This window comes from Hyperolius riggenbachi, chromosome 8 (genome assembly GCF_040937935.1).
Source record: "Hyperolius riggenbachi isolate aHypRig1 chromosome 8, aHypRig1.pri, whole genome shotgun sequence".
NCBI classification, from domain to species: domain Eukaryota; kingdom Metazoa; phylum Chordata; class Amphibia; order Anura; family Hyperoliidae; genus Hyperolius; species Hyperolius riggenbachi.
The window spans coordinates 135,573,352-135,597,073 of record NC_090653.1 but is presented as its reverse complement, the minus strand read 5'-3'; the positions used below and the strand labels follow the sequence as shown (position 1 = coordinate 135,597,073).

Here is a 23,722-nt window from a genome sequence, read left to right as displayed (position 1 = left end):
GTATTTTTCAGGCCTTGATGGGTTTCCTGGACAGCCTGGCCCAGGTGGTAATCCTGGACAAAGGGGTGACAAAGGAGAAACTGGTCTTAGAGGTCCACCTGGGATTGGTCCATCTGGCCTAGACAGCAAAGGGAGTAAAGGAGAGCCTGGCCAAGATGGTAATGATAAGATATTTATTGTAACATTTTCATATTTTAAGGAATATATTAGAATGTATGATTTTAGGTATATATGTGTATTTGATGAAGAAAAAATGCCTTTAGGGTGTGAAAAAATAAAATGGTTTAAAGCAATGCTACATGGCATGATTGTTGTAAGTGGTATAACTAATGTCATAGAAAGCTTTCTGTTATATTTAAGGTGCACCTGGATTAAATGGCGAGAAAGGCTACAGGGGCATGCCCGGTAATACTGGAACACCGGGTCAAAGTGGGCTTCCAGGATCTCCAGGTCTACCAGGTTAGTATTTAATCAGTCAACAAAAAATAGCAATATGCTATGATTCAGTATCCACTGGAAACAAAGCTTGAGGCTAAGTGGTGATAATAGCTAGGTGTAAATCTTACAGGTTAATCATTTTCCTTATTATTATTTTTTTACTTGTTAGAGTTTTTATAATAATCATTATCACCAATAAACAGTTATCACTAGAGTGATCAAGAACTGTCTAAATTCTCTCACTTTTCAACTTTAAGTTGATTCTTCTCTGTAGGGGTGAAGAATCTGCACAAGCTGTCTATCTGGTACAAGGATAAACTATTCACAGTAACATCAGCAGTACTGGGCACGCCCACCCTAATGTTTTACACACATGCACTGACGTAAACATAAACATCTTTACGTCAGCACATCCGCAGTCCTACAGTGTGAAAAACATTGTGCCACATGATGCTTATGTATAGCTCTAGCAGGCTATATTGTCCATCACTTAAAAAACTACTGAAAAAAATCTGATTGTTACTTGATTTTTTTATTCCTCACTGGGGTCCCACAACCACTGATGCTTTTTTATGGGAAGCCTTGTCCTTCACTATATTACATATGCATTTTTTAACTTGTGGCGTTAGAATATGTTTCATAAATTAAGTTGTTTGTCTTTTAATTCACAGGACCTAAAGGTGATTCTGGCTTCCCTGGACAGTCTGGATTACCCGGCCCCTCTGGACCAAAAGGGAACATGGGAGAGATGGGATTTCCCGGTATGCATTCCAGTATTGCAATCTAACGCTTCTTGCTTTATGTTAAAGGGAGAAAATTGCTTTGCTGTTGGGCTTCCACGCTTTCAGTTGTCATATTCAAAATCCTGAGGTCTGACAAGCCACGGTAAAAGAAGGTATTGGGCATGGTTTACTAAGCCAAAAGAATGAAAACTGTTATCCTTTGGCTTAGTATGTTGGAGCAGCAACATCTGCCAGACAGGATGCTGGCACAGCTTGTAGACAGCACAGACTTCTGTGGCTCCTTGTACATTAGGATCTGTGATGGGCTTCTGACAAACAAATAGGAAAAAGTTTACATGCTCCCTTTGCAATGCAATAACTATGATCACATTTTTTTAAAAACAGAAGGGTTAAACAAACACAGCTCCCCCAATTCTTTATGTATGTTGTCTGACCAGAAAGGTGTGGGGCAATGGGCTGGGTATTCACTCCCTGTGCAATACCAATTCTCAGGGGCGTTTCTAGGTTCCTGTGAGATCCGGGGCACCCCTAAGCACCAAGAAGGAATAAGTGTGCGTAGCACGCCGCGGCTAAAAATGGGCGTGGTTATGCTGCGTAAAGTGGGCGTGGTCAAAGTTGGGGCCAAATGTGCATGAACATAGCAGTGGCGTAACTTAAACATATTCTATAGACAGCATTTCACATATATACAACCTGATTCATATTGTTAAATACCAGCAATGTTTGCCGATATTTCACTATAACCTAACCTTTCCATACTCTCACACAGAACCCTCCCCTAGTGGTGCCTAACCCTAAGACCCCCCCCCTGGCGGTGCCTAACCCTAAGATACGTCTGATGGTGCCTAACCCTAAGACCCCCCTGGTGCTGCCTAACCCTAAGACCCCCCCCCCCCCCCTTGCTGCCTAACCCCAAGATCTCATTTGTATTCAACCAGCAAGTAATTTATTGATGGGAAATGAAATAGGTGACTCCCAAAAGATAATAAGACAATGTACAAGAGGCATTATTGTGGAAAAAAACATTTATCAGCTTTTATTTAGATTTGAGCAAAAAGTGTCCAGTCCAGTCCAAAATGATTCATACCCTTCACAAACTGTCAAAGTATGTGAATAAATCCATAATTCTAGACCATTCCAAATAGTCCAAGCTGTTCTAAAGCATCTTAATTGCCCTGATTAATTGGGAACAGCTGTTTTAATCACCTCAACAGGAGAAAAACAGCAGCTTTCTGCAGTTGGTTTGTGGACAGTCATGGCTAAGACAAATAAGCTCAGTGAGGAACTGCAGCTGCGCTTTGTGGCTGCTCACAAGTCAGGAAAGGGCTACAAGGCCATTTCTAAATGTTTTCAAGTTCCAGTGGCTACATTGCAAAGTATTATAAAAAAATACAGGATGTTCCGCACTGTAGGAAATCTTAGAGGATGTGGTCGGAAGCCAAAAGTGACACCTGTGCTGGTCAGGAAGATAGTGAGATAAGTGAAAAAGAACCCAAGAATCACCACCAAGGCCATTCTGGTGAATCTGGGCACTGCTGGTGGCAATGTCCCAAGGCAGACAATCCAACAGACACTGCACACTGCTGAGTTCCACAGATGCAGACCAAGGAGGACACCACTTCTCCAGATAAGGCACACAAAAGCTTGCTTGGCCTTTGCAAATGTTCATCTGGAGTTTGGTCTTCTATGTTATGGTCAGATGGAACAAAAATTGAATTGTTTGGTTACAATGATGTTTCCTTCATTGGTTGTAAAAAAAGAGAAGCCTTTAATCCAAAGGACACCATCTCCACTGTCAAATGGGGTGGGAACCTAATGCTTTAGGGGTGTTTTCCAGCCAATGGAGCAGTTAACCTAATCACAATAATCGGCACCATGAAAATAGAGCAATACATGAGAATTCTTAACGACAACATCAGGCAGTCTGCAGAGAAACTTGGCCTTGGGCACCAGTGGAAATTTCAGCATGACAATGACCCAAAACGCACAGCAAAGTGGTGAACAAATGGTTAGCAGATAACAACATTAATGTTTTGGAGTGGCCCAGCCACAGTCCTGACTTGAATCCAATTGAGAATCTGTGTAGGGAACTAAAGATCAGGATGATGGCAAGAAGACCCTCCAACCTGAAAAATGCAGAGCTCATTACTAAAAATAAATATGCAAAATCCCAGTGGAGACATGCAAAAAGCTGGTCTGCAATAATAGGAACAGTTTGATTGCTGCAATAGCAAATAAAGGCTTTTCTATTGATTATTGAGAAGGGTATGAATAATTTTGGACTGGACACTTTTTGCTCAAATGTAAATAAAAACTGAGAAATGTGTTTATTTTTCCACAATAATGCCTCTTGTACATTGTCTTATTATCTTTTGGGAGACACCTATGTCATTTCCCGACAAAAAATTACTTGCTAGTTGAATAAAAGTAACTTTAAGTCAAAATTTGACAGGGGTATGAATAATTATGGGCAGCACTGTATATATCTATATATGCCTCCATCTGATTCTGATGATATGGCTACATGTATGGGGCTTTTGTATATTCGATTTTTAACAAAGGTTTTTTAATCGATTCTCTTACAATGAAATGCTGAATGTAATATATATTTGAAGAATGACTCTGCCTGTGCACTCTTTGCAACATTATAAGAAGTTAAGCTATCATCCTGTGCATGGATACTGATATCAGAGCAAAAACTCCATATTTTAAATTTACCACACCTTAGAGAGTCTGAAGCCATAATAAAAATGGCTTTTTACCTTATATTCAGCAGGGGCATGTTTGCCCCTGCTAAAATGCCGCTATCCCGCGGCATAACGAGGGTCCTTTACCCCCCAAATCCCCCCAGCTATCTTCGGGGAGCGCTTCCGTGTGAGGCAGGGCTATGAGCTGCAGCCCTGCCTCACACGCGTCTATCAGCGGCGGATCTCCGCCTCTCCCCCGCTCCGTTCAGTCTGCCTTCGCTGAGAGGGCCGCTGACAGACGCGTGTGAGGCAGGGCTGCAGCTCATAGCCCGGCCTCACACGGAAGCGCACAGGGGCAGCAAAATCCACAACCAAGAAAGTTGTGGATTTTGCAGGGGGGATTTGGGAGGTAAAGGACCCTCGTTATGCCGCGGGATAGCGGCGTTTTAGCAGGGGCAAACATGCCCCTGCTGAATATAAGGAAAAAAGCCATTTTTATTATGGCTTCAGACTCTCTTTAAGGGACATTTGTACGATATTATTGAAAAAAATTCTGTCGGTACTGTTTTGTATGGGGTATGTCTAAGTGGTATCTTTCAATTTTTTAAAGCTCCAACATATTATGCTGTGTTGTACAACAAATGCCAGGTATGGGGGAAAACCTATAGAAGTAGATATACAAACCTATATAGCATATAATAAATGAAACTTATATACAATAAATAGATTCTGGATGGAGAAGAACATCTTAGTCAAACTAGCTTACAATCTAAAAGAACCCATATGTATAGAATGCCTGTATAGCTACATGAAGATTAAGTAAGATGTCATTAATTCAAGGTTGGCAATTGCCTACTATGCATTTTCTAGAATTTATGAAGAATTACACTTATTGGCCCAAACACTGTTTGCAAATATTTTAGTAAATGGAGGCCAGTAAAGTAAAAACATTTCACAGAAGAAAAAAAACCTTACAGTACTGTAGCATTTTTTTCTACAAGTGTTAATAAGAAGTGATATATAATTGTCCTGTTAGTGTTGTATCTTAGTATATTAAACACCTTGACACAGTCACTGTATACTGGGAAATGTGTTTTAGTCATTATTGACTATATTGTAAAATCCTTTTGTTATCCACCCAACTTCTTCTAGGACCCTCTGGTGAAAAGGGCCTTTCTGGACAGTCAGGACGACCAGGAGCACCAGGATCTCCAGGATTTAGTGGACCGAAAGGTGATAAAGGTGAACCAGGACTTTCAGGATTTGGGCAGCCTGGCTTGCCTGGACAAAAGGTAATACATGAATGCTTGTTTATGTGCGTATCAAAAATACTACAGAATGCTATTTGTGCTAGTGGTGAAGGTAGATGTCTTCTTTTTGAAAATAAAAAGGACAGCTGAGCTCTCTTCAACTAGAGTCCAGGAGTATTCCTTTACATCGGAGGTAAACTCAAGATTTTACTAACACAAGCAGTGTTAAAGCCGAGTACCAGGAAAGTTGACTTGATTTTTTTTGTCATCTGTGTCTCCTTTGGTGAGATTTTTCTCAGTTTCCTGTCTCTGAGACCTCTGTGGGGTATTGTGGCATTATTATGAATACTAATAATCATGTGGACAGGAAAGGTGTAACTGCAACAAAAACTATTTGAGGATTGTAATCCTTCCCAATTTTACAAAAAAAAAGTTGATGTCATTGTCACTTTTGGAGAGATCCCCCTGCTTCCTGTCTGGACAGGAAAAGAGGAAAATTCTCACAGATGGGAAGACAGGACAGCAATAATAACCCAAAAGAGGCTCTGATTCTTTGCCATATTATTCAAAACTATCATAAAACTATCCCTGGAGTATGGCCGTAAACTAGCCATAGACATAACAATTTGGTCAGTCAAACCTTCTGATGTATATCTGATTGGCTAGCAAGTGGCACCAAAAATAATGCTTACCGCATCTGTGTGCTAAAAAAACACCATCTACTATAGAGAATTTCTTTACAGGTTAGCTTTGCATATGTGCGTTAATAAATGTGATACTATAATAGTAATGAACACACAGGTGTTTTTTGCTATTGACTGAGAAAAGTATCATGTCTGTAGCCACCTTTATGTTTGAGCTACCCAGATTGCTTTACATTGTTGCTAAAAAGCCCTGTTTCACAACAGAACATTTTTTAAACATGACAACTGGTCCAGTGTCATTCTTGGCATCATGCTTCCTTTAGGGCTCGTTTCCACCATAGCGAATCCGCATGCGGCGACGAGATGCGGATTCGCTTGTTACACTGAAGTGGCCGGGGCTGTTTCCACATGTGCGGCGTGCGGGAGCGATTTGGCGGCGGGCCAAACCTGCACGACGGGACCCACCGAATTCGCCTGCGTCGGGAATCCGTGCGAATCGCCGCTAATGTATTTAATAGTAAAAACGCATGCGTTTGTTACATGCTTTTTTACCCGCGATTTCGCGTGCAATTTCGCACCTTTTTCAATGTTATTTTGCCCTGGCAGTGTCATGGTTAATTTCGCATGGCACCCTGCCATGCGAAATCGCACGCGAAATCGCGGGTAAAAACGCATGCGGAAACGCATCCGCATGCGTTTTTATAAGCGTCGGAATGCCGGCGAAATCGCGTCGCAACAGTGGAAACGAGCCCTTATACCTTAGCCAGTTCTTTACCTTTGCCATATGGTGGCCAGTGTTATGCATAGTATTTAATAGTGGAATGATTTTCCTTTAAGCTCTCCATAGACATGATACTTTTGTATTTGACATTTTGACCATTTGTGGTAAGAAAGAATGAAAGATCTATCTCCACTAAAAAAGCTGGTTTGCCAGAACTGGTTCACTAGCTTGAAGGTTGGGTTAGCGTTTTTGTGCCAATCATTTGGTGGCAAATACAAAAGTTAATTTTCCTCTTTAACTAAGCTTACACTGCCTAAAATAGCCGGTTTCAGCAGACATTGCTTTGCTCCAGTATTTATAGATGGTGGGCATCTCGTAGTTCCCTCCTAACCTATAATCTGCATAAATACCATATCTGTAACTGAAATACTATAGGTTCAGTTACTGGTCTCACTAATTCAAAGTAATTGTTGGCCTCACTGTGACTTCCCTCATAAAGAAAACCACAAACAGATATGTCTCCTTCTTTTGCACCCTAGTGGGTCCTATTCATAATGCAGCAAAAACACCTCGCAAGAAAAATCTTGATATTTTTCTTGAATCTGTATTATTCAGATCAGACATGAATGGTAGGAGACTTTTCAGTACTGCTGCAGATATAGTAGAGGAGCATGAGGTAGTACCACAGTAGTAGAACAGATCTTTCCTAGCTTCCTGCAGATGTATTATGCATCCTTCCTGGGTTCCATGTCAGCAGGGCAGAAGCCTTGTAGACTAGTACGTTTACAGAGTATACTGCTGCATTACCTGCTTCTTCTCCATCAGCTGCTGGTACAGACTAGTCCTCCATCTACATGGAAACAGTTTAGTCCACCAGGCGCGGAGCTAGGGGGGGTCGGGGTAGGACAAGTGCCCCGGGGCGCCTGGTCCCCGAGGGCGCCCTCAGCCTGGCTGAGCTGCGGGTTTTTGTTTTTTTTTGCGGCGGAGGGGAGGGGAGCAGCGCAGAGAAGAGGGAGAGCTGTGCGGACGGTGGGGAAGGGGGGCCATATCCCCCCTCCTTCCCTCACCTTAGGTGCTCTCTCTCTCCCTCGCTGTCCCCTCCAATGTCCGGGTGGCTGGCCTGGCAGCGGCGGGCGGAACTCACCTCCGTCTCGCTCCAGCGCCGGCCGGAAGTTCGAGTGCGCAGCCGCTGCTCTGGTCTGGACCAGACCAGAGTAGTGGCAGATCCATCCGGCGCTGCGACGAGATGGAGGTAAGTTCCGCCCGCCGCTGCCAGCCTGAGCCACCCGGACATTGGAGGGGACAGCGAGGAAGGGAGAGCAGCTCTTCTCTGCGCTGCTCCCCTCCTGCTGGGGAGGGGGACACCTGACCTGGCTACCTACTCTGGGCACATATACCCCTGGCTACATATACTGGACATATATCCCTGGCTACCTACTCTGGGCACATATACCCCTGGCTACCTACTCTGGGCACATATACCCCTGCCTACATATACTGGGCATATACCCCTGGCTACCTACTCTGGGCACATATACCCCTGGCTACCTACTCTGGGCACATATACCCCTGGCTACCTACTCTGGGCACATATACCCCTGGCTACCTACTCTGGGCATATATACCCCTGCCTACATATACTGGGCATATACCCCTGGCTACCTACTCTGGGCACATATACCCCTGGCTACCTACTCTGGGCACATATACCCCTGGCTACCTACTCTGGGCACATATACCCCTGGCTACCTACTCTGGGCACATATACCCCTGCCTACATATACTGGGCATATACCCCTGGCTACCTACTCTGGGCACATATACCCCTGGCTACCTACTCTGGGCACATATACCCCTGGCTACCTACTCTGGGCACATATACCCCTGGCTACCTACTCTTGGCACATATACCCCTGCCTACATATACTGGGCATATACCCCTGGCTACCTACTCTGGGCACATATACCCCTGGCTACCTACTCTGGGCACATATACCCCTGGCTGCCTACTCTGGGCACATATACCCCTGGCTACCTACTCTGGGCACATATACCCCTGCCTACATATACTGGGCATATACCCCTGGCTACCTACTCTGGGCACATATACCCCTGGCTACCTACTCTGGGCACATATACCCCTGGCTACCTACTCTGGGCACATATACCCCTGCCTACATATACTGGGCACATATACCTCTAACTACATATACTGGGTACATATACCCCTGGCTACATATACTGGGCATTTATACCCCTGGCTACATATACTGGGCACATATACCTCTGGCTACATATACTGGGGACACATACCCCTGCCTACATATACTGGGCACATATACCCCTGGCTACCTGTTCTGTGGACATCTCTACCCCTGGCTACCTGTTCTGGGGACATCTATACTGCTGGCCACCTATTCTGGGGACACCTATAGACCTGGGGCTACCTATTTTTGGGCAAGCATTGCTGTCAGATTGAGTGTATTTTGGGGAACTGCTGCCAGGTGAGAGGTGTCTACCATATTAAGGGGACATTCTGCCTATTTATGTGAAATGCTGTCTATTTATGTGCCTCATGACTGCTGAATTTGTCTTGTTGGGGGCCTCATGGTTACTGAATTTGTCTTGTTGGGGGCCTCATGATTTGTTGGGGGCCTCAAGATCGCTGAATTTGTCTTGTTAGGGGCCTCATGATTGCTGAATTTGTCTTGTTAGGGGCCTCATGATTGCTGAATTTGTCTTGTTGGGGGCCTCAGGATTGCTAAATTTGTCTTGTTGGGGGCCTCATGTTTGCTCATGATTGCGGAATTTGTCTTGATGGGGGTGGGGGGCTCATGATTGCTGAATTTGTCTTGGAACATGCTGGAAGGTACATACTGAGGGAGGGTGGGTGAGCGTGAGCCTGCTAACCTCCATGTACATTTGAAGGGGCGCGACCAAATGTGGAGTACCCATAACCACGCCCACATTTGGTCACGACCCTTCACCTTAGGGGGCGCATTAATAGTCTTTGTCCCCGGGCGCTGAAAACCCTAGCTACGCCTCTGTAGTCCACAGCCTTATATTCTGCAGGGGTCCCGGGACACCACAATTCACTTAAAGAGAGTCTGAAGCGAGAATAAATCTCGCTTCAGACCTCATAAATAGCAGGGGCACGTGTGCCCCTGCTAAAACGCCGCTATAGCGCGGCTTAACGGGGGTCCCTTCACCCCTAAATCCCCCTCGGTGCAGCGGGGGAGCGCTTCCTGGTTGGGGCAGGGCTAACCGCCGCAGCCCTGCCCCACGCGCGTCTGTCAGCGCGTATCTCCGCCTCTCCCCCGCCCCTCTCAGTCTTCCTTCACTGAGAGGGGCGGGGGAGAGGCGGCGATGCGCCGCTGACAGACGCGACTGGAGGCAGGGCTGCAGCCGTTAGCCCTGCCTCCAGGAAGCAATAAATCTGCGACCTTTCTACGACACTCTTTTGCGGGGGGTGGGTTGGGGGTGAAGGGACCCCCGTTTAGCCGCGGGATAGCGGCGTTTTAGCAGGGGCACACGTGCCCCTGCTATTTATGAGCTCTGAAGCGAGATTTATTCTCGCTTCAGAGTCTCTTTAAGAGGGGTAGCCTGGGAGGTCCGTTAGTTTGCTCTGGGACCCGGGGAACACCCAATACTACAACAAAGAGGCCACCTAATGCAGGGGGTGGGGGGTTGACATAAATAAAGGGGCTACCTAATGCCACTTAAGAGGGAGGGGGGGGGGGGCTGCGCAATCTGCAGGACGAGTGTCAGATGTTCATGCTTTGGGCAGTTAATTACTTATGCAGGAAGATGGAGATTTCTGGGCAGTGTGCACTAATACCGACTACTGGTTCCATGATTACAAAGAAGTAAAATTTGAGCTTGGAAAATATGTAATTTCTTATAACATTAAATTGTGTAGTAGAACTGATGTTTATAGTATTTTCCTAATGAAAGTAAAATGTAACTTTCAATATAATTTCATTTTGCATGATTTAATAGGGTGAACCTGGGCCAAGTGGTTTCCTTGGCTCCCCAGGAAGTAAAGGAGAAGCAGGAAGCTCTGGATTACCCGGATTACCAGGTGTTCCGGGTTCTAAAGGAGATGCAGGCCCACCAGGATTCTCAGGTGAAATGACACTATAGAACAATTTATCACTTTTTAGTGAATGGCATTATTGGTGGTTGGGCTTTGTAATCATTATTGTAATGCCTCCTACTGCTCTACAATGCATTGCTATAACCAAAACCTGCAGCATAATTATGGCAATAGTCGGGTACATTTCTAATGTCTATTGTGGACACTGTAGATAAGATAACATACCCATGTAAGGTATTTAGGATTCATTAGCAGTGCAGATACTATAAAAATGCACTGAGCACAGAAAAGATATAGTATTGTTTCTTGGATTTGGATCATAGTGACATTCTTCCCAAATACCCCCCTAATATTTAGTTTAGGAATGACTGGCCCAAACAAAAATGGTGTTTGAGAACATTTGTCAGGCTATCCTATAACGTCCGGGGCCATAGCAGTAGCTAATCAACAGCAAAGAATCAAAGAATAAGTGGTGGGTTATGAAAACCATATATGTAGTGGCAGGTGTTTTATTGTATGCTTAGATCACATGGTATATGGCAAATTCCAAGGCTGACATCTCAGATCCACCATCCATTCTGTCTGTGGTATTCAAGGTAGTCAGATAAATGCTGCTGAGAAGATAAACCGGAGAATAAGGGTTTGTTTACGCTACGAGGGACCAGCTGAAGCAGGTAATATACCCAATGTTTTGTGCCGAATCTGGTCTGCGCACCACCCTGTCTGCGTAGCTGAAGCATGTTGTATCCTTGGATATTGTAACACACCTGCTATCTATTAATAATTACTAAGGTTAGGATTGACTCTTCTCTTTAAAACTCTAGCAGTATAGCAGAGTAATGACTGGCTCGCTTTCCAGGCCAAGTGTGAGCTGTTGAAACAACAGCTTGGACACGTTTTACTCTTTCTAGGTGTATAAGATGGCTCTGAGTCCTTCAGTGACTCCTGACATTGTTGCAACAATGAGCCATGGATTTGTTGGTGTGTGCTTCCGGAATAAGCTGTCTTGTGACAGTACATGCGTGCCAGGATACCACTTTAAATGTGTACAGCGCTGCTGAAGTGATTGAAGTGTAGTAAGATTATAGCAGCCTGTCACACAGAATCTTCACGTATGCAATAATTTGTTTGTGGGCAGAACAAAAGACATCTACTGGTATTTATGAGATCAGATGTCCACATTCTTATGTCACCAATATGATTATACTGGACTTATTTTCATAAGCCTAATAAAGTAGAAACTGTTACTGGTGTAAAACAGTGCTGTGGTTTTATGACAAGCTAGCTGGGAGTATAGTGATACTCCTCTTGCACCAACAGGGATTGATCTTTGGACCTGATGTATCATTCATCTGGGTCTTATGAGACCATAATAAAGGTTTCTTAATATGCGGGGTGTTGTTTTACTGACTGTAGTTGGATCATTTTTTGTTCATTTCAATTTCTGTACATTTATTGCTGTCTACAGTACATATTCCAATCATAGTTGCTTGCATTAAAGTGTAACTCTAGCCACGTATAGAGTGGGAAAGTGTTTGAAGGTCAGGTCTCCTTGTTGCTTGTTTCCTCACTTGAGAGTTCTTCCTCTTCTTTTTATTCTCGTATATTACCAGCGCCACGGAATATGCTGGTGCTGCATAAATCAATAATAGTAACCCTGACTCTGGCATAGGAAGTGACTGGTATCTTTTCAAAGAAAACAGAGACAACAGTTAACAGTTTCATGAATATGCTAACCCTTATCTATAATAAAATGCTTTAGTATTGTGAGCTTTGTTCCTATTGGAAAGATTATACTTCACTTCCTGCTGTCGGTGATCCTGTTCTTGCTGTACAAAATGAGATACATCCTCCTTTCCTCTCACTGACATAGGTCAGCTGGATAGCATACTAGTAAGGCTGTTGCCTTTGATGTGGGATTTGATCCCTCTGGCAAATGGTCTTTGGGCATGGTTTCCTAATGATCCTGGTCGCTCCTGGAGCTCACCTTAAGTGGCTGCAGCTCTGGCGCTTTGAGTCCGCCAGGAGAAAAGCGCAATATAAAATTCTATGTCTTGTCTTGAAGACAACAAAAACCCACACCACAGTAAATATCTGGCTGAGGTTATAACCCTTCTCCACTCTATCCATAGCTTCAAGAACAACTATCAAAGAAACTCTTTTTCTGTAACCCTCACATACCAGCAACACTAGAAAGCTTTACAGAGGTCTCTCAGCACAGCCTGTGTGAAAAAATGCCTTGTTTACCAGCTGTTTGTAACAATTTTGTGTCAGCATCGGGGGAAGGGGAAGGCTGAGCTGAACTGTAACCTGGCTGTAAACTCTATACTTTAACTGCATGGCAAATACAGAGAGACACAGGAGCACACAGACAGAGCTGCAGCTGATGATTATTTACACACATTTGAAGCTATATTTCTGCTTTCTATCATTCTGAACACATTTTACTCACAGTATTAGAGCCTGTGAAGATTGTTTCTGTATGCTGGATGTGCTGGACACAGTCTTTCATAGTATTGCCCACAGTGAAAACTGTTTTCTATAAATGTCATTTTCTTCACATAAAACATGAAAAGATTAAATAAAAGCCTTTGTATTGCTATTTGCTAGTAATGACTGGAAATATATGTGGCATTTACAATTTTAGTTAACTTTGATAGTTGTCCTTTAAAGGAAAGTTTTTGGCTGAAGTTTAATGGAGAGACGTTGGTGTACTCATTTTTACTGGCATTCTCACTTATATTCTTAAAGTATTTTTTATTAATCTGCCTTGTTTTAATTTTTTATAGGTACACCAGGTCTTCCAGGATCTAAAGGGCTTGACGGACCTCCAGGAAACCCCGGTGGTCCAGGCTCACCAGGACCAAGAGGTAAGAAAAGTCATCATACTGAGTTTAATACAAGATTTATTTATTTTTGCAAAAACTCGGGTGGGAAGGAAACTTGAGGTTTGTGGACAGGCCAACTCTTCCTACAACATTTCATTGGTTGGTATATTGGAAGAAAGGTGAGGACTGGCACCATCAACGTTGTATTTATGCTCTTTACTAGCTTATGGCACGGCGTTGCCCGGGTATGTATTTGGCTGGTGTTGGCTCTGCCCAATTTTTCTAACCCTAACACACAATTATTCAATGACCTAGTTTGTGAGCTTTGCGATCTTTGGCATCAATAATTTGCATTGAAATGAAACAAATCTGATTGGCTGTTTGTGGCTCCACCACTTTTCTGAATTTGAACCCCAGTCACCCAGTGACCAACTAACTGTACCAGGTTTGAGGCTTGTGCCATTAACAGTGCAAGAATGGCAGCAATTAAATATTTCCCTTGAAAATCAATAGGTTAATTTTGATTGGCTTTTGTAGGCTCCACCCACTTTTCTGAATATTAGTCCCAGTCACAAAGTGACCAACTGTGCAAAGTTTGAGAACCCTACCATAAACAGTGTAAGAATGGCAACAATCACAACAGAAAATCTTCGCGCTAGCACGCTGAATGGAACAGCTTCCAACAACTTATACAGTGCTGTCAATGAATGCACGGTTCTGCTCCTGGTTTTTGGGGGTGTGCAAGGATCTAAGTAGAAAAGGAGCGCTCCATAGTGCATTACTGTGTAAAAGTTTTTATTCACAAGATAATAAAAGTACTTACAGGATAAAAGAATGAATGCGCTTTTCAGCGGGCAACCTCCGCTCTGACTCCCCTTTACGGTTCGTCCTTCCGCTTCTGTGGCCAGCAGTGCGTACTCTATCGGACTGATGCTCGTCTCGCTAGGGGGTGGGCGGGGTTCGGTCCTGGCGTGCCTACAGCGTCATTACGCGTTTTGGCGCTCTGCGCCTTCGTCAGATCTGACGAAGGCGCCGAAGCGCGTAATGACGCTGTAGGCACGCCAGGACTGAACCCCGCCCACCCCCTACCGAGACGAGCATCAGTCCGATAGAGTACGCACTGCTGGCCACAGAAGCGGAAGGACGAACCGCAAAGGGGAGTCAGAGCGGAGGTTGCCCGCTGAAAAGCGCATTCATTCTTTTAACCTGTAAGTACATTTTTTATCTTGTGAATAAAAACTTTTACACAGTAATGCACTATGGAGCGCTCCTTTTCCACTTAGATCAGTGTAAGAATGGCTGCAGTTTGCATTTTCCCAGTGAAATTTGTATTTGTCTCCGTCCACTTTTTGGTCATGGGGATAAAAAGTATCCTACATGTTATTCCAGGTAATTTACTATGTGTGTGCCACATTTCATTCAAATCTGTTCAGTCATTGTTGCATGATAGAGTAACAAACATCCAAACTTCCACAAGCTGATGCTTTTTGGCAACCTGTGTATGTGTCTATGAACAAAGAGCATAAATACAATGCTGATGGTGCCGGTCTTCACCTTTCTTCTACGTTGATTGGGTCCCTAGTGCTGTGGGACTCAGTGACCAGGCACATCACACGGTGGATCAGTTGGAGTGAAATCTATCTACAAATGTGTCATTGGTTGGTATATAGTGTCTTAATAGAAGGACGTTAAACACTCTGGCCCATATGCAATTCCAGTTTTCGCCTATGTTTTCTCCTAGGAGATAATTTTTCATCTTCTATTTTAAATAATTTTCCAGCACTTTTCAACTGAAAAAGTACTGAGAAGTAAGAGCAAAAGTATAATCAAAATTATTCTGAGTATTTTCTTGCTTGCTGGTGGCTTAAAAGGCATTTTATTGACAAATTTAAAAATTTCACCTAGGAGAAAACTCAGGTGAAAAAGTGAATTGCATATGGGCCCCTATCTTCAATCTGTTGGCCTTAAGAGCCAATGACGGAAAATGACATCTACTTGTTTAGAGAGGACCTACACCAGTGATCCAAAAACTACATTATGGCCTTGTATATCTTTTGGAAAAAAAGTATCAGTGCTTATTATTTATCGATATACGTGGGCACAATTGTTATTTATCGTAATATAGAAAGCCGTTACGCTATTTAGCGGGCGACTGCAATTGAACTGAAATTTATCGTATTTTTGTTAGCGGGGTCAGAGGGTGTTAAGGTTAGTGCACAAAAGGAACTGGTTTGCCTGGCACTCAGCAAGGGGGGTTTATTCAGAAAGGGAAAAGTCCACTGCACCTTTAAATGCCAACTCCGTCCTGATTCACTCCACTGTTAGGCATATGTGAGGAGGCGTGCTCCCGGGCCAATTTAAACACAACAGATTCCACAGAGCATACAAGACAGTCCGTGCACAGCTTCCTAAAATCACATTTATTTCGCCATAATTTTTCGCCAGCAGGCAAGAAACATGTCACATTTTATACGACATAAATACAGTGGATCGATCTGACCTGAGTGGAGGACGGGTGCGGGAGGGTGACCAGGGGATGAGAGGACGGCGCAACAGCCGTTTCGCGCCGGTGTGGCGCTTGTTCACGTGCATTAGTCCCAGGGCAATGACGGCTTGCACGGACTTCCGTGATGTTGTCAGGAAGCCCCACCCACCACGCTCGCCATTGGCCCGCAGTGTTGGGAAGTGAGTGTGTTCGGGTTGAGGGGGAGGAGACTTGCTACGTGTCACCGTGGGAGTGAAAAAGAAATGTATCCACCTATTGGGTGAGTCCGTGAGGGAAAGGGGGGGGGGGAGGATCGCCTGACCTGGCGAATACCATAGCAACGTGTCTTATTATATTCAACAAGTGCCAAAATATCGTGCTCGTATAACATACATTCTTAGGCTGACATGCCAAAAAAACATCACAATTCTATTACTCCGTGAAAGTGCATATACCATACCCACCAGGGAAAGACTACATCATCCCAGGTATATCTTTTTGTCGTAACTGTTACAGTCTCCATCTGCTACTTATTAAAAAAGCATCTTAATTCAAACAAATTGATGAAAACCCCCTCGTATTCCTACTTAAAAACACTAAGAGGTGGGAGGGGATGAGAGAAAGAGGGAGAGGACGAAGCCTAAGGACTGTTCTCTAGATATAATCTTCTGCTCCCCCTCACTATCCTATTCCTGTTCCGAGCCGATCACCATTAGTCCGGCCTTAGCCTGGGTGTCCTCCAGGGTATCATTTCAAAAGGCAGGAAAGGAAAGGAAACAGGAATTGCTAGCACACAGCCCACCAAGGAGAGCATAAGGGAGCAGCCTTGCACCATAGAGGAAAAGAGAGTTACGTGGGGCAAACGCCACCATCGGCATCCATTGGGGTTAGACCAGGAGTAAAGTGGTGGCGTGCTGGACCTGACAGTGCATCAACGGAACGGTCTTACTCCAGAGAAAGACAACCACCGGGGAAACAAAATTTCCCCCGTGTAGTGTCCACTCTTCCCCCAAGAGAAAAAGGAGAGTGAGCATGGCCACCAGAATTGTGGTGGCACCTTTTGTCACATTGACCTTCGTATTAATTGTGCACCTGTCTCTCCGCCCACCCCCTTATGCACCATCGCTCTAGGCATGCCCATGAGCTGCGGTGCAGAAACTCCCGGACCCAGGACGTCCATTGATGTACGGAAAACTGAGGAGAGCATATACAGGGGTACATAAAGCAGAGGGGTCTCCTAGTGTGCAAAGAAGAGGAGTCCCCCTGAAAGGGAAAGTGAGGGAGGAGAGAGGAGGAAGAGATAGCCTTTCAAGGAGGGGAGGGAAGGGGAGGTTGGGGCCACCCCCACTAGGGCGGGAGAGAGGGGGAAGCATCCCCACGTCCATCCACAAGTCCATGGGAGGGGGGAGAGAGCCCCATAGGCCTAAGGATCAAGGAAACAGGATAGCATGCCTAGAGCGATGGTGCACAAGGGGGTGGGCGGAGAGACAGGTGCACAATTAACCACTTCCCGACCGCCGTATATACAATTGGCGGCCGGGAAGTGGACGCCGCAAGGACCGCCGTATTGACAATTGGCGGTGGTCCTTGTATGGGCATGGGCGGAGCGATCGCGTCATCCGTGATCGCTCACCCGCCGCAACATCCCGCCGGCCATACGGAAGCGCCGGCGGGATGTTAACCCGACGATCGCCGCATACAAAGTGTATAATACACTTTGCAATGTTTACAAAGTGTATTATACAGGCTGCCTCCTGCCCTGGTGGTCCCAATGTCCGAGGGACCACCAGGGCAGGCTGCAGCCACCCTAGTCTGCACCAAGCACACTGATTCCCCCCCCCCTGCCCCAGATCGCCCACAGCACCCATCAAACCCCCCCCTGCCCACCCCCCAAACCCCTGTTTGCACCCAATCACCCCCCTAATCACCCATCAATCACTCCCTGTCACTATCTGTCAACGCTATTTTTTTTTTATCCCCCCCCTGCCCCCCGCTCCCTCCTGATCACCCCCCCACCCCTCAGATTCTCCCCAGACCCTCCCCCATGTACTGTATGCATCTATCCCCCCTGATCACCTGTCAATCACCTGTCCATCACCTGTCAATCACCCCCTGTCACTGCCACCCATCAATCAGCCCCTAACCTGCCCCTTGCGGGCAATCTGATCACCCCCCCACACCAATAGATCGCCCGCAGATCCGACATCAGATCACCTCCAAAATCCATTGTTTACATCTATTCTCTCCTCTAAACACCCACTAATTACCCATCAATCACCCATCAATCACCCCCTATCACCACCTGTCACTTTTACCTATCAGATCAGACCCTAATCTGCCCCTTGCGGGCACCCAATCACCCGCCCACACGCTCAGATTGCCCTCTGACCCCCCCTTATCAATTCACCAGTGCATTAATTACATCTGTTCTTCCCTGTAATAACCCACTGATCACCTGTCAATCACCTGCCAATCACCTATCACCCATCAATCACCCCCTGTCACTGCCACCCATCAATCAGCCCCTAACCTGCCCCTTGCGGGCAATCTGATCACCCACCCACACCATTAGATCGCCCGCAAACCCGCCGTCAGATTACCTCCCAAATGTATTGTTTACATCTGTTATCTTCTCTAAACACCCACTAATTACCCATCAATCACCCCCTATCACCAACCGTCACTGTTACCTATCAGATCAGACCCTAATCTGCCCCTTGCGGGCACCCAATCACCCGCCCACACGCTCAGATTGCCCTCAGACCCCCCCCTTATAAATTCGCCAGTGCATTAATTACATCTGGCCTTCCCTGTAATAACCCACTGATCACCTGTCAATCACCTGCCAATCACCTATCACCCATCAATCACCCCCTGTCACTGCCACCCAACAATCAGCCACTAACCTGCTCCTTGCGGGCACACTGATCACCCACCCACACCAATAGATCGCCCGCAGATCCGACATCAGATCACCACCCAAGCGCAGTGTTTCCATCTATTCTCTCCTCTAAACACCCACTAATTACCCATCAATCACCCCCTATCACCACCTGTCACTGTTACCCATCAGATCAGACCCTAATCTGCCCCTTGCGGGCACCCAATCGCCCGCCTACACGCTCAGATTGCCCTCAGACCCCCCCTTATCAATTCGCCAGTGCAATATTTACATCTGTTCTCCCCTGTAATAACCCACTGATTACCTGTCAATCACCTATCAATCACCCATCAATCACCCCCTGTCACTGCCAGCCATCAATCACCCCCTGTCACTGCCGCCCATCAATCACCCGCCGTCACTGCCACCCATCAATAAGCCCCTAACCTGCCCCTTGCGGGCAATCTGATCACCCACCCACACCAATAGATCGCCCGCAGATCCGACGTCCGATCACCTCCCAAGTGCAGTGTTTACATCTGTTCTCTACCCTAAACACCCACTAATTACCCATCAATCACCCCCTGTCACTGCTACCTATCAGATTAGACCCCTATCTGCCCCTAGGGCACTCAATCACCCGCCCACACCCTCAGAATGCCCTCAGACCCCAGCCCTGATCACCTCGCCAGTGCATTGCTTGCATCTATTCCCCCCTCTAATCACACCTTGAGACACCCATCAATCACCTCCTGTCACCCCCTAGCACACCTACCCATCAGATCAGGCCCCAATTTGCCCCGTGTGGGCTCCTGATCACTCGGCCAAACCCTCAGATCCCCCTCAGACCCCCTTCCGATCACCTCCCCAGTGCATTGATTGCATCTATTTTCCCCTCTAACCACCCCCTGAGACACCCATCAATCACCTCCTGTCACCCCCCTAGCACTCCTATCCATCAGATCAGGCCCAATACAACCTGTCATCTAAAAGGCCACCCTGCTTATGACCGGTTCCACAAAATTCGCCCCCTCATAGACCACCTGTCATCAAAATTTGCAGATGCTTATACCCCTGAACAGTCATTTTGAGACATTTGGTTTCCAGACTACTCACGGTTTTGGGATTGTAAAATGCCAGGGCGGTATAGGAACCCCACAAGTGACCCCATTTTAGAAAAAAAGACACCCCAAGGTATTCTTTTAGGTGTATGACGAGTTCATAGAAGATTTTATTTTTTGTCAAAAGTTAGCGGAAATTGATTTTTATTGGTTTTTTTTTCACAAAGTGTCATTTTTCACTAACTTATGACAAAAAATAAAATCTTCTATGAACTCGCCATACACCTAACGGAATACCTTGGGGTGTCTTCTTTCTAAAATGGGGTCACTTGTGGGGTTCCTATACTGCCCTTGCATTTTAGGGGCCCTAAACCGCGAGGAGTAGTCTAGAAAACAAATGCCTCAAAATGACCTGTGAATAGGACGTTGGGCCCCTTAGCGCACCTAGGCTGCAAAAAAGTGTCACACATGTGGTACCGCCGTACTCAGGAAAAGTAGTATAATGTGTTTTGGGGTGTATTTTTACACATACCCATGCTGGGTGGGAGAAATTTCTATGTAAGTGGACAATTGTGTGTAAAAAAATCAAACAATTGTCATTTACAGAGATATTTCTCCCACTTAGCATGGGTATGTGTAAAAATACACCCCAAAACGCATTATACTACTTCTCCTGAGTACGGCGGTACCACATGTGTGGCACTTTTTTTTACACCCTAAGTACGCTAAGGGGCCCAAAGTCCAATGAGTACCTTTAGGATTTCGCAGGTCATTTTGCGACATTTGGTTTCAAGACTACTCCTCACGGTTTAGGGCCCCTAAAATGCCAGGGCAGTATAGGAACCCCACAAATGACCCCATTCTAGAAAGAAGACACCCAAAGGTATTCCGTACGGAGTATGGTGAGTTCATAGAAGATTTTATTTTTTGTCACAAGTTAGCGGAAAATGACACTTTGTGAAAAAAAACAATTAAAAACCAATTTCCGCTAACTTGTGACAAAAAAATAAAAACTTCTATGAACTCACCATACTCCTAACGGAATACCTTGGGGTGTCTTCTTTCTAAAATGGGGTCATTAGTGGGGTTCCTATACTGCCCTGGCATTTTAGGGGCCCTAAACCGTGAGGAGTAGTCTTGAAACAAAAATGACCTTTGAAATCCTAAAGGTACTCATTGGACTTTGGGCCCCTTAGTGCAGTTAGGGTGCAAAAAAGTGCCACACATGTGGTATCGCCGTACTCGGGAGAAGTAGTATAATGTGTTTTGGGGTGTATTTTTACACATACCCATGCTGGGTGGGAGAAATACTTCTGTAAATGACAATCTTTTGATTTTTTTACACACAATTGTCCATTTACAGAGGTATTTCTCCCCCCCAGCATGGGTATGTGTAAAAATACACCCCAAAACACATTGTACTACTTCTCCCGAGTATGGCGATACCACATGTGTGGCACTTTTTTGCACCCTAACTGCGCTAAAGGGCCCAAAGTCCAATGAATACCTTTAGGATTTCACAGGTCATTTTGAGAAATTTCGTTTCAAGACTACTCCTCACGGTTTAGGGCCCCTAAAATGCCAGGGCAGTATAGGAACCCCACAAATGACCCCATTTTAGAAAGAAGACACCCCAAGGTATTCCGTTAGTAGTATGGCGAGTTCATAGAAGATTTTATTTTTTGTCACAAGTTAGCGGAAATTGATTTTAATTGTGTTTTTTCACAAAGTGTCATTTTCCGCTAACTTTTGACAAAAAATAAAATCTTCTATGAACTCACCATACTCCTAACGGAATACCTTGGGGTGTCTTCTTTCTAAAATGGGGTCATTTGTGGGGTTCCTATACTGCCCTGGCATTTTAGGGGCCTTAAACCGTGAGGAGTAGTCTTGAAACGAAATTTCTCAAAATGACCTGTGAAATCCTAAAGGTACTCATTGGACTTTGGGCCCTTTAGCGCAGTTAGGGTGCAAAAAAGTGCCACACATGTGGTATTGCCGTACTCAGGAGAAGTAGTATAATGTGTTTTGTGGTGTATTTTTACACATACCCATGCTGAGTGGGAGAAAGATCTCTGTAAATGGACAATTGTGTGTAAAAGAAATTAACAAATTGTCATTTACAGAGATATTTCTCCCACCCAGCATGGGTATGTGTAAAAATACACCCCAAAACACATTATACTACTTCTCCTGAGTACGGCAATACCACATGTGTGGCACTTTTTTGCAGCCTAACTGCGCTAAGGGGTCCAAAGTCCAATGAGCACCTTTAGGCTTTACAGGGGTGCTTACAATTTAGCACCCCCCAAAATGTCAGGACAGTAAACACACCCCACAAATGACCCCATTTTGGAAAGTAGACCCTTCAAGGTATTCAGAGAGGGGCATGGTGAGTCCGTGGCAGATTTCATTTTTTTTTTGTCGCAAGTTAGAAGAAATGGAAACTTTTTTTTTTTTTTTTTCTCACAAAGTGTCATTTTCCGCTTACTTGTGACAAAAAATAATATCTTCTATGAACTCACTATGCCTCTCAGTGAATACTTTGGGATGTCTTCTTTCCAAAATGGGGTAATTTGGGGGGTATTTATACTATCCTGGAATTCTAGCCCCTCATGAAACATGACAGGGGGTCAGAAAAGTCATAGATGCTTGAAAATGAGAAAATTCACTTTTTGCACCATAGTTTGTAAACGCTATAACTTTTACCCAAACCAATAAATATACACTGAATGGGGTTTTTTTTATCAAAAACATGTTTGTCCACATTTTTCGCACTGCATGTATACAGAAATTTTACTTTATTTGAAAAATTTCAGCACAGAAAGTTAAAAAAAATCATTTTTTTGCCAAAATTCATGTCTTTTTTGATGAATATAATAAAAAGTAAAAATCGCAGGAGCAATCAAATAGCACCAAAAGAAAGCTTTATTAGTGACAAGAAAAGGAGCCAAAATTCATTTAGGTGGTAGGTTGTATGAGCGAGCAATAAACCGTGAAAGCTGCAGTGGTCTGAATGGAAAAAAAGTGGCCGGTCCTTAAGGGGTAGAAAGCCCTAGGTCCTCAAGTGGTTAATACGGAGGTCGATGTGACAAAAGGTGCCACCAGAATTCTGGTGGCCATGCTCACTCTCCTTTTTCTCTTGGGGGAAGAGTGGACACCACACGGGGGAAATTTTGTTTCCCCGGTGATTTTCTTTCTCCCCCTCTGGAGTAAGACCGTTCCGTTGATGCACTGTCAGGTCCAGCACGCCCCCACTTTACTCCTGGTCTAACCCCAATGGACGCCGATGGTGGTGTTTGCCCCATGTAACTCTCTTTTCCTCTATGGTGCAAGGCTGCTCCCTTATGCTCTCTTTGGTGGGCTGTGTGCTAGCAATTCCTGTTTCCTTTCCTTTCCTGTCTTTTGAAATGATACCCTGGAGGACACCCAGGCTAAGGCCGGACTAATGGTGATCGGCTCGGAACAGGAATAGGATATTGAGGGGGAGCAGAAGATTTTATCTAGAGAACAGTCCTTAGGCTTCGTCCTCTCCCTCTTTCTCTCATCCCCTCCCACCTCTTAGTGTTTTTAAGTAGGGATACGAGAAGGTTTTAATCAATATGTTTGAATAAAGATGCTTTTTTAATAAGTAGCAGATGGAGACTGTAACAGTTACGACAAAAAGATATACCTGGGATGATGTAGTCTTTCCCTGGTGGGTATGGTATATGCACTTTCACGGAGTAATAGAATTGTGATTTTTTTTTGGCATGTCAGCCTAAGAATGTATGTTATACGAGCACAATATTTTGGCACTTGTTGAATATAATAAGACACGTTGCTATGGTATTCGCCAGGTCAGGCGATCCTCCCCCCCTTTCCCTCACGGACTCACCCAATAGGTGG

General features: G+C 45.0%; 1 protein-coding gene across 2 annotated transcripts in view; it reads left to right on the top strand.

The window, feature by feature from the left end:
• COL4A5 (collagen type IV alpha 5 chain) overlaps positions 1-23,722 on the top strand; it is a 296,097-nt gene that overhangs the window by 201,626 nt on the left and 70,749 nt on the right. For both annotated transcript variants that reach the window (XM_068251138.1, XM_068251139.1), the window contains exons 33-38: positions 12-158; positions 361-459; positions 1,110-1,199; positions 5,021-5,160; positions 10,483-10,609; positions 13,369-13,449. In XM_068251138.1, coding sequence (XP_068107239.1) covers positions 12-158; positions 361-459; positions 1,110-1,199; positions 5,021-5,160; positions 10,483-10,609; positions 13,369-13,449 — 684 coding nt within the window. The remainder of the gene's footprint in view (positions 1-11; positions 159-360; positions 460-1,109; positions 1,200-5,020; positions 5,161-10,482; positions 10,610-13,368; positions 13,450-23,722) is intronic.